The sequence below is a fragment of the Podarcis raffonei genome, chromosome 16 (genome assembly GCF_027172205.1).
Source record: "Podarcis raffonei isolate rPodRaf1 chromosome 16, rPodRaf1.pri, whole genome shotgun sequence".
Classification (NCBI taxonomy): Eukaryota; Metazoa; Chordata; class Lepidosauria; order Squamata; family Lacertidae; genus Podarcis; species Podarcis raffonei.
Genome location: NC_070617.1, coordinates 32466065 through 32482182, shown reverse-complemented (window position 1 = coordinate 32482182; position 16118 = coordinate 32466065). Strand labels below are relative to the sequence as shown.

Genomic DNA, 16118 nt, shown 5'->3' with positions numbered 1-16118 from the left:
GGCAACCAAGTAAAGATTTATACAGAATACTGTAGTAACTTTGGACTTATTTACAAGACCACACTCTTCTGCACAGGCGCCAATCCCTGAGGCAGTATTTGATACCTAGAGCCTTTTCCTATCCCTTTTGTGTTGTGTCTTTTAGATTGTAAGCCTGAGGGCAAAGACTGTCTTGTTGTTGTTTTATTGATCGTAAAGGCACGCTGGGAGCCTTTTTAGCTGGAAACACATGGGATAAAGAGGCTTTTTAAAAGTGGTTTCCTGTGGGAAAGTTGGATTGTCTTGTATCATTTATCACAGAAGATCCCAATTCTTTTTGGTCCTAATTTTTCACCCACCTGGGAATTTTCTTAACAAAATGTTTGATGGGTGCATCTTGTGCCTCCGGACTTCCTTAAGCAGCTTAAATGCTGTGTGTTTCATAATATGTTCGACAGATCCGTAGCTACAGGGGTGGGAGTGGGAGCTAGCCAGTTTTTTTGCTCCAGGTGAAGCCTCCAGAGGAGCACCATTGAGGCTCCCACCGTGTGTGTGTGTGTGTGTGTGTGTGTACACAAATGTGCATGGGAGATGCCAAACTAGGTCTTTGACCAGGGTGAAATAATGCTTAGTTATGGGTTTGAAGCAGTTTAAGGCCTATTTTCAGACGCCTTTCAGCCTGAGGCCCATATTCACTCAGGGGCAACCTTCTAGACTAGCAGTGGGCATGGCCAGAGGTAAAAATGAGTGGAACAATAGATGTGAGTCTCTTTTTTTCCACAATAGGCCATCCACTCTAACCCATAGATTTCTACACACCTGTCCAAATACCTCTCAATTTCCCATGCAGTAAAAGCACTCAAGAAGGTGCAGAGCAGGGAGATATATTAGTTAGTTAATTTCTATACTGCCCTTCATCCTAGGATCACAGGACAGTTTACAATATAAAAAAACAAAAAATGCATAACATACATGATCCTAGTTTTTGACACATGCTCCTAGTTAGTTTGTTTTATTTATTTGTAAGTGAGCATGGTGTTGAGCTGTTACACCAATCACTTATTTTATACTCTTGTTCAGGAAGTGCATTATTTAAAGAATTGGAATTCAAATTCATGGTTTAAATGTCTCTCTTTTTCCCTTTGGAGGTTTAAAAAGTGGTTTCATTCACCTTGCTATAACTTCATCCGGCCATGCATTGCATTCTATGGGAATTAAGCAATGTTTACATTGACTTCACACTCAGACAGCGTACTAGGGCTTTAGCTCCATGACCACCTTTTTTGCAAATTTAACTGTCAGCTGCATGATCCATCAATTTAGAAAGATTAGTCTCACGTTGCGTGACACCTATGTCCAATGCATGTGTTTTGCTACAGTAATTGGGTGTGAGGTGCGCTTTGTTTGCAAACATGCACGATGCACATCCCTGTTGACTGGTGAGATCAGAAGGCACACACATCTACAGACCTTACTTAGAATTGCAGGATTTGCCTTTTCATTGGATTTAAAACAAAACAAACGTCCACGCAAGCATGCGCACACCAGAGTCCTCTTTCAATCATAAAATCTTCAAACCGTAACGTTGCTTTTTCGTGCCACATATCCTTATTGAGAGGAAAAAAGATTGCACCCTTAATTCAAAGGGAATGTTGCCCTGTGAGCCAGAACTCAATGAAATGTAAGGGGGAGAAATTGTGGAAAAGGGCAAGCAAAGAAAATCAAATTGCAGTGTGTGAAGCGATTTAAGGAGGGACCTGGGGAATACATAATCTCCAAACTGCCAAGTTAGAGCACGTATAAAATATACAAACAAGGCTGATATTTTTCCCAGTTGATCTCATTATGAGGTATGCTTGGGATAGATAAATTCTGTTAGAATGCATTAGGGCTGGATTTTCAAGGAAACAAGTCAGATGCAATATGATTCCATCTTGTTTTGATACATAGGTCCTTTTTTTTTTTTTTGTAAGAGTCAAAGAAATGCATTTATAAAGCCAAATGGTTTTGTTTGCTTCAAGCTTTAAAAATGAAGGCAGCTCACTGACTTTTACCACATTCTGGCAAGAACAGGCATTTATAATTTTGGCACCTTCTGTACATCAGCTGAGCATAGTCTGCCACTTAAAGCTCTCCTGCTCAAAATCTTCTGACTCAACTGTGGGTGCACTTCTAATGACTTCACCTGCACAATAGGCTTTCACCTAATTTCCTAGATATTTTAAAGTAGACTGGGCACTTGTAATGATTTACTACACGGGGTGCGTATTTAAATCTCCTAATGTTAGAAAAGCATGGGAGCTTCCAGGGCCATCTTACCCATAGGTGTTAGGGGTGCGGGGCACCCGGGCGTTGGGCTGTCAGAAGTGCTAGGCCGAGAGTTGGGGGCCCAAGAGTCGAGTCCGGGGAAGAGCCCGCCCTTCTGTCGGAGGCAGCTTTGCACCGCAAGTTTGGGGGCAACTGAGGAAGCTAGCCGGCTCCGCCCTCCTGCGTGCCTGGGACTGGGCAACTGGGGGGGTGCTGGGCAGATTTTTGCACCCCACATATTCTTAAGACAGCCTTGGGGGCTGCATTACCCCACAAAAAGGAAAAGTAGACAGGGGAATAATTTCATAATACTGGAATATGGGATCGTCCAATGAAGCTAAAGGGTGAGAGGTTTGAAGGAAGCAAAAGTAAGTGTTTCTTTACACAGTGCGTAGTTCAACTATCGCAGCTCGGATGGCTTTAAAAGGAAGGTAAGGCTATTAATTAAACAGCATTTGTGTGCACTCTGGCTTCCATCACGGTGTTCCGTTGCACCAGAAGTGGTTTAGTCCTGCTGGCCACATGACCCAGAAAGCTGTCTGTGGACAAACACCAGCTCCCTCGGCCTGAAGCAAGATGAGCACTGCACCTCATAGTCTCCTTTGACTGGACTTAACCGTCCAGGGGTCTTTTACCCAGTGCTTTTTTTTCTAAAAAAATGTTTAGAGGTACTTTCACCATTTTATAGTTCAGACTGGGGAAAATAAATACAGTAAATGGACAAAAGTACAAAGATTCACAAAATGTTTAGGGGTATGCATACCCCTGCGTCCCCCCAGAACGTTTCCCTTTCCCTTTTACAAGTCACAGTGGCTATGTTACCCCCAATATCAGAGGCAGTATGCCTCTAAATACCAGTTCCCCATCAGGAGATCTTGCTGGTTGGTCGCTATGGGAGCTGATCAGGAACATTGGAAGCTGCTTATATGGAGTCAGGCTGCTGCTCCACCTAGCTCAGTATTGTCTAGACCAGGCATGGGGAACCATTGGCCCATCAGATATTGTCGGACTCCCAACTCCCATCAGCCCCAGACACCATGGCCAGTGGTCAAGGTTGATGGAAGTTGTAGTCAGGGACAGCCTGTTCCGTTTCATCACCTGAGGCGAAACAGGAATTGCTGCCTCCTGCCCCCCACCACCACACCTGCCCTTTTCTGCCGCCATGTTCCTGCTCTCGCTAAACTCAATGGGAGCCAGAATGCTCCTCTAAGTATTACTACTTGGCTTCTCTCCTAGGTGGTAGGAAGCTGATCCGCAACATGGCTCACAGGAATGCCCCAGTTCTCACCCAACTTGGTGTGCGCTGGGGCTCTTCTCCAAGCATTGCCACTCAGTTTCTCCCCCGGGGACAGGGAAGACGGGCGGCAACACCGTGTGCTGGAACGCGGCCTCCTCACCAGCAGTGGAAGTAGTTGGCCATGTGGAGCACCACCTCTTGCATTTCTGCTACCTGAGGCGGCTGCTTCACCTCACCTTATGGGTGGACTGGTTCTGGCTGTAATACAGCAATATCTGGAGGGCCACAGGTTCTTCTTCCCTGGTTTCAACTCACTGGCAGTAGCTCTCCGTCAGGGAGGGGCCTCTCCCATGCCTACCTGGAGAGGGCAGGGACTGAGTTTGGGGCCTTCTGAGTGCAAAGCAAATGCTGTACCCTTCCTTGTATTCTACCTGGCATAGATAAGATTCAGCAGGGCTCTTCCTATATTTAGTCCAGGGGTCAGCAACCTAAGGCCCATGGGCCACAAGCGGCCCACAGGGGTCATTTAACCGGCCCACGAGTCGCCCCCAAACCAAGCCGCCCACTTGGCGAGTCCCCGCACAGCGCGGGGACTCGCTTCCATGGTGCCGGAAATCACGTCTGCACAGACACTGGAAATCACTGGCGTGCGCGCACGTGATCTAGCCCACAGAGGGATCTCCGCTGGAGTGAACCAGTCCAGGCAAGGTAAACCTTGCCGACCCCTGGTTTAGTCCCATTTGTGACTCTTGGGAAATGTTATGACTATATACACGAGTCAGCCCCTGCTAGCATGAGCAGTGATCTGAGATGTCAGGAGCTGTCGACTTCCAAACTGGATTACTGCATTGTGCTCTGGGTGGGGCTGCCCTTGGAAAAGACTCAGACACTTCAATTGGTCCAAAGTGCTGCAGCCAGATTACTGGCTGGAGTTCCATTTCGATCTCATGAAACAGCTACTCTAGTTTCCATTTGTTTCTGGGCCCAATTCAGGATGCTTGCAGTAGTGTTCAAAGCCCCAAAACTCAGGCCCCAGATACCTGAGAGAGCACTTCCTTCCCTACAGAGCCAGATTGGCAGAGTTCCTCTTGGGAGTCTCCTCTACCTTCAGAAGCTTGTGGAGGTGGGGCCCCAGGAGAGGGCCTTCTCTGAAGCAGCCCCTAAGTTGTGGAAATCACTCCCTGCAGAGGTACCTCTAGCACCTTCATTAAGCAGCTTCTAGGTGAACATGCACCTCTTTGCCTTGGTTTCTGGCTTGAGGTGTATTTTTTTCGGACCCAGCTTATTTCTGTAACTATTTTTATTTTTTATTTTTTTACTTTTAAATACTGTGTTGTATAATGTTGAGTTTTAATGCTGCAACCCACCCTGGGATCTTAGGGTGAAGTGCATGTAATAAATTAAATGATAATGAGCATGATGATAATAATCCAACAACGTTTGCCCCTACAACAATAGTTGGAGAAAAATGCACCGCCTGGAAGCATCCAGTACACATTTTGTACTCCTCTCCTTTGTAAACTTTGCAGTACAAGGATTCTGCATATGGATTATCTCATGGGGGCAGGCACACAGTTTCCCTCACCTGCTTCTTTTCTCTCCCCTTTCTGCTGCAAAACAAAAAGGAATCTTCCTGAAGTTTTAATTGTGATACTTTTTTTAAAAAAAATGTATGCTAAGAATCAAACTTTATAAAGTGCTTAAAAAAACAAGCAAAAACAGATGGATGTGGCTTTAAGAGAGAGATGGAGGGGGGTCAGGGAGGGAGAAATTGGGGTGGGGGAAGAAATCCCACAGCCTGTTGTAGCAGCTGTAGCTTCAGATCGTGTAGAAAATGAAGGCAGATGATTCAATTTGGCCTGTGCCCCAAGTACATTTCCAAATGCTTCTGTGTGTGCGCAAGATAATGAACAAATATATTGAGATGGCACAAGATCAGTTTGAGTTTGCCGCTGTGCAAGCTGCAGAGCTCCCAGTAGGAGTGAACTAGCTTTGGTAGGTTAATGGGGGTGAGGGTCGCTGAGCCCAGCACCTTTCAGAACAACTTAAGAAAAGAATTTGTCTCCTTTTGCCCCAGGGCTCCCAGTAGCACTCGAAAGGGAGCTTTTGATAAATTGAAGTGTATTTATTAATAATGAGCAAAGGGGGTGGGGGTGGGGGAATGCTTGCAATTTGAAAATAGATGCAACCCTAAATAAAAATAATCTTTCTGATGACCTGGGACCTGGGAGGAGACTCTTGCTTTAACCGGAGAGTCGAGCTGTTTGGATGAAATGGAAGTCAGGTGGTGGTGGAGGCAGAGATACTCATACATAGTGCTAAGGAAGGGGGACTGGGTTTTCAGGGTGAAAACACTTTTCCATTTCCTGTCCTTGCCTGTCCTTCCCAATCCACTCCAAATAAATAAATAAAATAAAATAAAAAATTACTGTTCAGGGAAGAACAAAGAGCCATGGCAGGAAAGGAAAAGGAAAGCTAGAACATAACGAGCAGAAGTTATGGCTGGAATGAGTTATGATGTTTAATCACGGGACATGATATCCAGTGGCATGTGGTTCATGATTCTTGGCTGGCACGGTGGCTTGGGATTACTCACAAGCACCTGGAGCCTGTGAGCAGGTTGGAGCGGTTCAAGCTTTGCCGGTTTCCCCCTCTGGTTCACATAGGAGGTCCTGAATCAGAGATAATAGCAGATGATACTCATTTTATTGACCAGGAAAAATTCAGTCTAGCTACATCTGCTTATATTCACCTGCACGTGAATTCCTGGGCAATCTTTGGCCCTGCAGTTGTTGGACTCCAGTTTCCATCAGCCTCCAATGATCAGCCGTGATGGGAGTTGTGCTCCAGCAACATCTGGGGACATGGGTTCCCATCCCTGTAAAAAAGCATTATTTTCTAGCATGGTGCCCTCCAAATATGTTAGACTGCAACTCACATTAGTAGTTGTAGTCTAAAACATTTGGAGGGCACTAGGTTCACAAAGGTTGCATTAAAGCTTTATTTCTCTGGTTGTTTTCTATTGGCTTTGTATGGCGCTTTTGTCCACTGTTTGTTGCATGCATCTTCTTCAGTTTCTAAATCCCAATTCACTTCCCACCACCGTCTCAAGTTTTGCTGTGGACAAAATTGAACCTCTATAATGGTTTTCTACAAATATGATATTAGTCCTTTTGGCATTATATTTTCTTCCACAATTTTTTTCCATTTCTATCCTAGGTATTTGTTTAAAAGGACCTTAATTGTTTTTGAACATTTCCCAATTGAATTTGCATCTCATTAATAAAGGGGTTGTCCATCTTTGTGAAAATGTTTCAGGTAGTACAATGTGTTTTCCTTCCACATATTTATATTATAGGCTAGAGCCACCAGGTGGAACCGAAATAGAATAGCAGGTGAGGGGCCTAGGACCAGAACCTATGCCCAATTGGTTCAAATCTTGAAAGACACTATGTAGGTGTTAAGAACATAACTGCCCTCCTGGATCCATCATACTCTAGCATCCTATTCTCACTGTGGTCAACCCAGTGCTTATGGGAAGTCCAAAAGAAGGACTTGCGCACAACAGCAGTCCTTGTGATTTCCAGCAACTGGCACTCAGAGGCATACTGCCTCCGACGGTGGAGGCAGAACACAAACATCAGGGTTAGTAGACATTGATGGCTTCATTCTCCATGAATTTGCTTAATACTATATTGAAGCCTTCCAAGTTGGTGGCCATCACTAAATATTGTGGCAGTGGATGTAAAGAAGTGCTATGTAAAAACATTAGGAGGGTGCTGAACCTGGGAGAATCTGCATGCAAAACAGGTTCTGCCATGGAGCAACTGGTCGAGGAGGGGGGGCGGGGGGAGCGCATCACCCCCAGCAGCGTGATCCTGCTGCCCCCCCCCCCACGCTGGGCACCACACCCCTGCAGGTGGTGCACCATGCCCCCAGGACACACACCACGCCCCTGCGGGTGGCGTGCCACGGCCCCAGGACACGTGCCATGCCCCCCCCAGGACGTACGCCAGCCACACCCCCGCCTGCTCTCCGCCCCCTGAAGCTCGGCCACTGCATGGAGCTACAGCCCTTTCCCTAATAAGAAGCTGCCTTCTGGTGAGTCAGACAAGTGGTCCATCCAGCTAGGTATTTTCTACACTGACAGACAGCAGCTCTCCAGGGTTTCAGGCAGGGTTCTCTTGCAGCCCTACTTGGATATGTCAGAGGTTGGACCTGGGACCTTCTCCAAATGACAGGGAGATCTGTCAAATTTCAAGCGAGCAAGGATCAGCTTTGAAGAAACAAACTTCATTTACAACACCCAGCTGTGCCAAGGGGTACCCACCGAAACCAGCACATCCCATTTAGCAGAACAAGTTGTCCTCCTAGTTCAGTCCTGCGTGTGTCTCATTAAGATAATTACCAATGAATTAAAGCAGGTTGGCTCAGTGCACTGGCGGCGGGGGTGTGGGCTCCCCTGCTGGCAGGCAGCAGGTGTAAATGAACAAGATCTGTCGAAAAGGCTGATGACCCTCTTAATTCACGGCAGCAAACAGGGGACATAGGTACTGAAGCAAGTTTTCATAATTGATATTTACTCTGAAAGGTTAATGGCAGCAGTGATGCTTCTAATTTGCTTGCCCACGCAAGACCTTGTTAGGTCAGATTCTCTCCATTTACTTCTGTGTGCGAATTGGAAATGCACAGTTGTTTTTCGTATGCAAACTTTGGAAAGAGGAGAGACAGCAAAGAGATGACTGCCCTGCCCCAAAGCACCTTCTCATGTCATCTGATTGAAATAAAACCATAAAAGCAGCTGATGAGTTAATGAAGACGGAGGAGAATTTCATCAGGTCCACATTTTTAAAGTCAACTGACCTATAATTTCCCATTCCCAAACATAGAGGTAAATCATAATGCAGTTATCGATTGGATGGAGCACCTCTTCAGATTTTTGTGACGATGGGTTTGCTTGTTTTTTAATGCATGCTTCACAAGGAGAATACATATACAGTGGTACCTTGGGTTAAGTACTTAATTCGTTCCGGAGGTCCGTTCTTAACCTGAAACTGTTCTTAACCTGAAGCACCACTTTAGCTAATGGGGCCTCCTGCTGCTGCCACACCGCCAGAGCACAATTTCTGTTCTCATCCTGAAGCAAAGTTCTTAACCCGAGGTACTATTTCTGGGTTAGCGGTGTCTGTAACCTGAAGCATATGTAACCTGAAGCGTATGTAACCCGAGGTACCACTGTATAAATGAATATTTTAGGGAGGATGCGTAGAAAAAATATCCAGAAATATGTAAGGAGGGACATGGGAAATAGAAAATGCTTCTTTTGGAGGAAAGTGCGTACAAAATTGTGTATACAGTACTGGGGGAAATTTATATGATTTAAATGCACATTTTGTATGACTTATGATTGAATGCATGCAAAACTGTCATGGAACAGGGTAATCCATCCATCCTGTTAGTTAGTTAGTTAGTTAGTTAGTTAGTTAGTTAGTGTGTGTGTGTGTGTGTGAGTGTGAGTGTGAGTGTGTGTGTGTGTGTGCATGTGCATGCATGCGTGTGTAAAGATGTATATAGATATGTATGTGGAGGGAAGGAGAGAGGGAGAGAGGGAGAGAGAGAGATTAATTAGGTATAGATGGATGAGCCTATTTCTGTCCCATGCCAGTTTTACATGCATAACTTTCTTCCTCTCTTCTGTGGATATATATACATAGGAAGCTGCCATAAACCAAGACAGAGGACAAGTCCATATGATGCTGTTGAGAAGGAAGTGTGATATGGAGGCTTCTCAGTTGCAAGCAACTTTGCACTCAGCCATGTTTACCGATAGCTTTGAAGTAATTCAAAGTTCCATCTTTGCAGAGGAGCTGGTGTGTGGGCGTGTGCATGCGTGGAGCTTGCAGTTAGTGCTCTGGAACCCCATTCATACCTTCAAAGTGTGTAGGTTCTGTGCATAGGACAGGCAGGGCTGAGGTGCATGCATACATTTTGAATCTGTGTCTTGAAACTTTATTTCTTATATGTCATCTAATGCAGCATTACCTATACTGCCTGACAGCAGTTCTCTGGGATTTGAGGCAGGGTTGCCTGAGATGGAACCTGGGACCTTCTGCAGACAAAGCATATGCTCTGCCCCAGTTTTCCTATTTCAATTCACACCATGGTGATGAACTTAGTAGGTAGCCTTAGGCAAGCCACTGTATTTCAGGCATAGTTCAGTGATGGGGTCCCAGCTTTGCATACAGAAAAACCGAGGTTTGACCCCCAGCTTCTCCAGGTAGGTCTGGGAAAGACTCCCTGCCTGAGACCTTAGAGAGCTGCTGCCAGTTAGTGTAGACAGAACTGAGCCCAGTGGGACTAATGATCTAATTTGGTATAAGGCATCTTCCTTCTAATGTTCTAACTCCCACCCCAGCATTTCAGTGCTGAAAATAGCTGTCACTTTTGTAGTGTTTCTGTTGTTCTTCCAGGGATTACTATGTGAGCCCTTCCACATAAATGAAGATTGAGCTTCTCTTTCAGTACCCTGTACTCACTTATTCTGCAACAGCCTGTCCTTCTACTGAATTAAAAGTTGGCAGTGTGTCTGCATCTGCATGTGTCTCAGTTAAAAATAGGCCAGGAATAGCATAATTGCCCTACAACCTGTTATCAGCAGTTGACTACGAGCCTCCCCAGTGTGCAAAGTGTCAGGCTGTGTATGACATGCTATCTTAATGTTCACGCACATGCAGGCGCATTAGAGCCAAAAATGCATCCACACCCATCCACCCCACTCTCAAATATTTAAATACTGGTGGGGGTGGAGCTGAGTTCTGGAGGATAGCAACTCTAGCAACTCACACTAAGGAGGCGTCTCCAAATGGCAAAGACAGGGTTAAATTAGGGACAGCGATACACCAGGGACTAGAAAATTGGAGAAAGTGCTTAGCTCTGTGGTAGAGGATGCTGTTTGCCTGCAAAGGTCCTGGGTTCATTCTCTGGCCTCTCCCATTACAAGGATCTTAGTTAGCAGGGCATGCAAGAGACTGGCTGCTTGAAATCCACTGCCAGACAAATAGTCTGATTTGGTATAAGGCCGCAGCATCCTGTGTGATAAACAGGGTTTGAATATATGAAAAATGAGGTACTGCTGTTTTAAGTATTGTCTAATCTCAAAGGAGATGTTAGGGTGGTTAGGCTAGCATCACAATCCGTGGGCTAGGAGACCTGATAAAGCAGCAGAGAGCTGTTGGCTTTGTTAAATGAGTCTCCTCCACAAACTTACATGCAGTTGCAAAGCTCTGTAATGCCATGGTCATCAACATGATGCCTGTGAGCGCAAGCGTTCCCACCAGTGCCCCCTATGACTCCCACAAAAGGTCTCAGCACATATCCCCTCAGAAATCCAGTGTTTGCTAGTGCTCCTGTCGATGTCCTTATCCCACTGTGGAGCCAGGAGATGTGTAAGGCCATCAGTATGATTGCGCCTGAGTATCGTCACTGATGCTGTGCTGTACGCAAACCTCCATGGTACTCCAGAGACCTGTGCATGATAAAGAAGGAAGGTCGATGGCAGGAGCACAGTTGGTGCGAATTCCAGTCTGAGTTTGACCCAGCACATTCTTGCACCTATTGATGGTGGTGTGGAAAGCTTACTTTTCTGCTACCATTGCATCCTCTAGTAGCCATCCAGCAATATTATTCTGTATGGCGAGTGAGCTTTCTTTATCTAGCCAGTACAGCAATGCTATTCCATCCTTGAAGACATACTGTAGTAATTCTGCCCATGCAGATCTGGGCAGAATTAGATGCCACAGAGTGAGTCTGGAGAAGGTATCCAGAGCATCATTGGGTCTGGCTGTACTGTATCAGTTTCCATTGTTACGGTGTGAGGATGTGAATACATTTCTTAGAGGGGTTCTGCCCATCTTGACTTACTAGATTTAGGCAAAGGAACTTGACTGAGCGGGTCATTCCAGGTGTGTGTTGGCTACGGTGTTCTCTTCCTGGAAGGAGGTAGAGATGTGTCCCTCATTTAGGGTCCTGGGCGCAGAAGTCCTAAACAACGATCTCCCAGTGGGAAAGGGGTTATCTAGACCTGTTTCAATCTGTCTTCAGGCCTGGTCATGGCACCAAAAGTGTCTTGGTCACCCTGGTTGATCACTTTCATCAGGTGAAAGATGGAGGAGTGATCCCCTGCTCATTCTCCCTCACCCTTCTGTAGATTTTGATACTGCTGCCCATGGTATGCTCCTGGAGGGAGTCTGTGAGGTGGGGACGAAGCATACACAACTGTTTTATGGTGGTTCAGCTTCTAATGGTTGCTTCTCCAGAGTAGCAATAGGGGGTATTACTTGGAGCCATGGGAACTACCCTGTAGCATTCCACAGGAATCCATCTTGTGTCACATGCCATTTAACACCAATATGAAGCTGTCATGAGATATCTTCAGGAGATTTGGAGTGAGGTGTCACCAACATGCAAATAGTATGCAACTCTCTCTGTAACATCTGAATTAGGAGAGGTGGTTCAGGTGCTAGATGGGTGCCTGGAGGTGGTGATGGGCTGGATTTGGCCAAAAAATTCAAACTGAATCTAGACAAGATGGAGGTATTATAGGATTTGAGTTATTGGGTCCAGTAATTGAGGAGACAGCTTGCTCTAGATAGAGGACTGTGCCTCCTTGGAAGCAGCAGGTGCCTAGATTGGGGTTACTCTTGGATCCAGTACTGCTACTGAAGGCTTGGTCAGCATCTGTGTCCAAGACTGCCTGTTTCCAGCTCTTGCTAGTTTGCCAGCTGTTGTTGTTTTTTGGATTAAGATGACTTGGCCACTGGACTCCATCCTCGCATAAGCTCCAGATTAGATTATTGCAGTGGACTATGCTTTGGAAACTGGTTCAGCTAAAGTATCTCTGAAAGATGGCCATCCTACCTCTGTTTTGAAACCTCCAATGAAGCTGTGATTCATGCACTGCAGGGGGTTTGAATAGATGACCCTTGCCATCCCTTCCAACTCTACAGTTCTGTGATTCTGTTAAGAACCCCAAACACAAATATAAATGCAAAAGACCAAACATATTTTGACCAAAAAATCTTGTTCAGTTTTCATTAATGTATGAATGTCAAAAAGCATGTGTGTGTACACATTCATACACCAATGACAACTGAAAAAAACTGTTTAGTCTTTTACTCTTAAGTTTTATTTATGAATACATTTGTGTTACAAACCTGCATTATTTTACCAGTATCGATTTATTTTTCTGGTCCCAATTTATTTGTTGTCATTGTGTATGTTGGGAGACACTTCTTTCGTTTACTCTCCAAAGGGCCTTACAGCATATTAAAAATGAACGTAAGAAAATTACAATACCTTACTGACACAATCCTACAAAAGCACATGCAAGTCATTAAAAATATACAGAATATAATATGTTTGCCCAAAGAGACATTTGGCCACAGGTCCCTTTCAGACAATCAACTGCCCCCATTTTTCTTCTACGATAGTTTAGAACAAGGATTAGAAAATCTGTGGCCTCAAGGGCAATATGTGTCCCGTGGCCTAATTTCATGCAGCCCTAGGCCTAACTGGGTGCAGGTGATAAGGCGGAGAGAAATGTGGGGCAGCCAGGAAGAGGGAAAATGTGCTCTTTAGGCTTCTGGCACTGGTCCTGCCCTTTTTTTCCTCGCCCCCCCTTTTTTTTATAGTTTCAGTTCCTCCTACCATTTTTTCCAGCTCCTCTCACCATTGGCTCCAGCCACAGCCACTGCTGGCTTTCAGCCCCCAAGAAATTACCCCAAAGAGCATGGGTAGGCAAACTAAGGCCCGGGGGCTGGATCCGGCCCAATCACCTTCTAAATCCAGCCCACGGATGGTCCGGGAATCAGTGTGTTTTTACATGAGTAGAATGTGTCCTTTTATTTAAAATGCATCTCTGGGTTATTTGTGGGGCCTGCCTGGTGTTTTTACATGAGTAGAATGTGTCCTTTTATTTAAAATGCATCTCTGGGTTATTTGTGGGGCATAGGAATTCGCTCATTAATTTTTTTTCCAAAATACAGTCCGGCCCCCCACAAGGTCTGAGGGACAGTGGACTGGCTCCCTGCTGAAAAAGTTTGCTGACCCCTGCCAAAGAGCATGTAAGCCATTGAGAGAGAAAAAGTTACCCTGCCACTGCTTTAAGAACACGGTGGGGCTGTGCCTTGCACCCCAGATGAGCTTCAGCGCTGACTGGTGGTGAATGAACTGAGAGGGATTTACTAAAATACCTGTTTCAATGGGGTGATGTTTTTTGATCACTGCAGATGAAAGTCCCCATGAAGCGAAGTGGCAGGAACAGCGAGGACGACAGCATCCGGGAGGCCACCAGCTCCCAGCTCAGCAGCTCCAGGGACTGCCTCAGCGATGTGAGTACCACTGAGAAACGGGTGGCGCTGTGTTGTGGCAATTTCATAAATCTCGCTGAACAAACGTTGGCATCCAGAGGTCACTGTGTAATAACTTTCTCTCCCCCCCGCCCCCCATGTCATGATTGAGTGTTATGGCATAAGTGGCTGAGCTCCCTTGCAAACACTATAATCATAGCGCAAATAGTATGATAAGTGAAAGATCAGAGGCAGGGAAAACAAAACGGAATTGTGCTTCCTGGGAGCAAAAGATGGCTCAAGATGATTACTTTGAGGGGGGGAGTTGGGGCGGCGGCTGGGGTGTACCTGAAATTGTTTGTGTGGTTTTTTGTACTTGAAAAAACAACCAACTGTTGTTCCAATTATTCTGGGCTGCATGGGTGAGCTCACCTCTTTTGATGCCTCCTGTTCTGAATTGGGGGCAGGGGTAGATTGTGATTAGTGGGGCAGGGTTAGGGGGTGATTGGAAACGCTGCTTTTGAATTAAATGTTATGATAAACTCAATGCAAAACGATGTCTAAGTGTATAAACACACAAATGGGCTCTTTATTTTATTTTTACTTTTTTTAAATCACCAAGAAATCAATGGAAGTGCTGGGATAATTTTATGTGAAGGCTTTTTTGTGTTAGCAATTAGCATTTTGCCTTCATTAAAACATGATTTTTTGCTAATTAGGACCTTCCCCCGTTAGGAGAGATTTAAATGACGAACAATAATCAAACACTGGCACGAGTCATGTCTGAAATATTAAATTTAACATTTCAATGGTGAGCCACGGTTACATTCCAGAGAGAGTGGGGTTTTCATGTTCCGTTCTATTAATGTGAAATATGCTTCATAACTAAAACCTGTCACAGGAAAAAGCAGCTCACACCAGCCAAATTCAATTGGACAGTTAATTTAGCTTTAAAATTGAAAACACTACCTCTGCTTCAGGATGCAAAAAAGGAAGGGGGAGGAAGCCTTTGATAAGCATAATGTATTTGCTATTAAGGCTTTCAGAGCTCATTCTCCTGAAGGAGGAGAAGAGGAAGGGAGAGAGGAGGGGGCAAAATGGCTTCCACAAATGTGTTTAAAAGCTGAAAGTATTTATTAAAAATGTCAGCAGAAAAGTGCTTTTGGCAGATTAAAGCGGGATTCAGCTTGACAGCTCTGACAGCAAAATGTGATGGTGTTGGTGTTGTAGGGTGTGCGTGTGGAATTCACTCTACATGTTTTGAGCAGGAATGGGGTGCTATAAACATCCTGTGTAGTGTGGGAAGAAATAAGAGGGGTGGGGTGGGGAAATCCCATCCCTGTACCTCTGATCTGATTCCAGGGGAAAAAAACGTGTGAATCGGAAAGGAAAGTGAGCAGGGGGAAGGGGGAGGTGGATTTGGCATCTTTGGGGTAAATGATTTTGTTTATCCAGCATTGGTTTGGGTTTGGGTTGTTGTTGATGCAGTTGTGTGTCCCCCCACCCTTAAAACAACAATTGTTTCCTCTTCACCCACACTATGCATGCAGCAGCTACTGAATGGCTTCTCTCCCTCCCTCTTCCTCTGTCTCTCTCACCCACACCAAAAGGTGTATTTATTCCAACACCCTGTTTAGGAGGCCCACAGACAATAGCCCTATTCTGTTCCTCAGCAGTTGGTACTTGGGCATGTGCGAGATACAAATTTTAGAGGAAGTGTGGAGACCATACCACAAGGAACGAACTGAACAAAGAGCCAGGGTGGTGTAGTGGCTGGAGTGTCAGACTAGGACCTGGGAGACCAGGGGTTTAAATCCCCACTTGGCCACAAAGCTCATGGGGTGACCTTGGGCCAGTCATAGTCTCTCAGCCTAACCTACCTCACAGGGTTGTTTTGGGGATTAAATGAGGAGGGGGAGAACCATGCATTCCACCCTGAGCTCCTTAGAGGAGAAAGGTGGGATAGAAATGCAATAAATAAATGAATAAACTATTGCATGCATTTGGAGTGAAAAAGCCCACCAGAAAGCTGTGTCTTCAACTACCTCAGGGCCTGGTCTCTAGAGGTCCTGGGCTTGGTAGGGCTCCAGACTCTGGTGAACTGGACTGGATTCCCCTTAATGTTCCAGCATGCTGGATCTTGGATGTGCAGACGTGAATAATAATAATAGTAATAATAGACTGGATTCCCCTTAATGTTCCAGCATGCTGCCTCTGATCTTGGATGTGCAGACGTGAATAATAATAAT

At 45.4% G+C, this 16118-nt stretch overlaps 1 protein-coding gene across 15 annotated transcripts in view; it reads left to right on the top strand.

Moving 5' to 3' along the window:
* FBRSL1 (fibrosin like 1) overlaps positions 1–16118 on the top strand; it is a 775633-nt gene that overhangs the window by 334152 nt on the left and 425363 nt on the right. For 14 of the 15 annotated variants that reach the window (XM_053368547.1, XM_053368552.1, XM_053368549.1 and 11 more), the window contains exon 3: positions 13810–13911. The exons of the other annotated variant lie outside the window; for it this stretch is intronic. In XM_053368547.1, coding sequence (XP_053224522.1) covers positions 13810–13911 — 102 coding nt within the window. The remainder of the gene's footprint in view (positions 1–13809; positions 13912–16118) is intronic. 15 annotated transcript variants of the gene reach the window in all.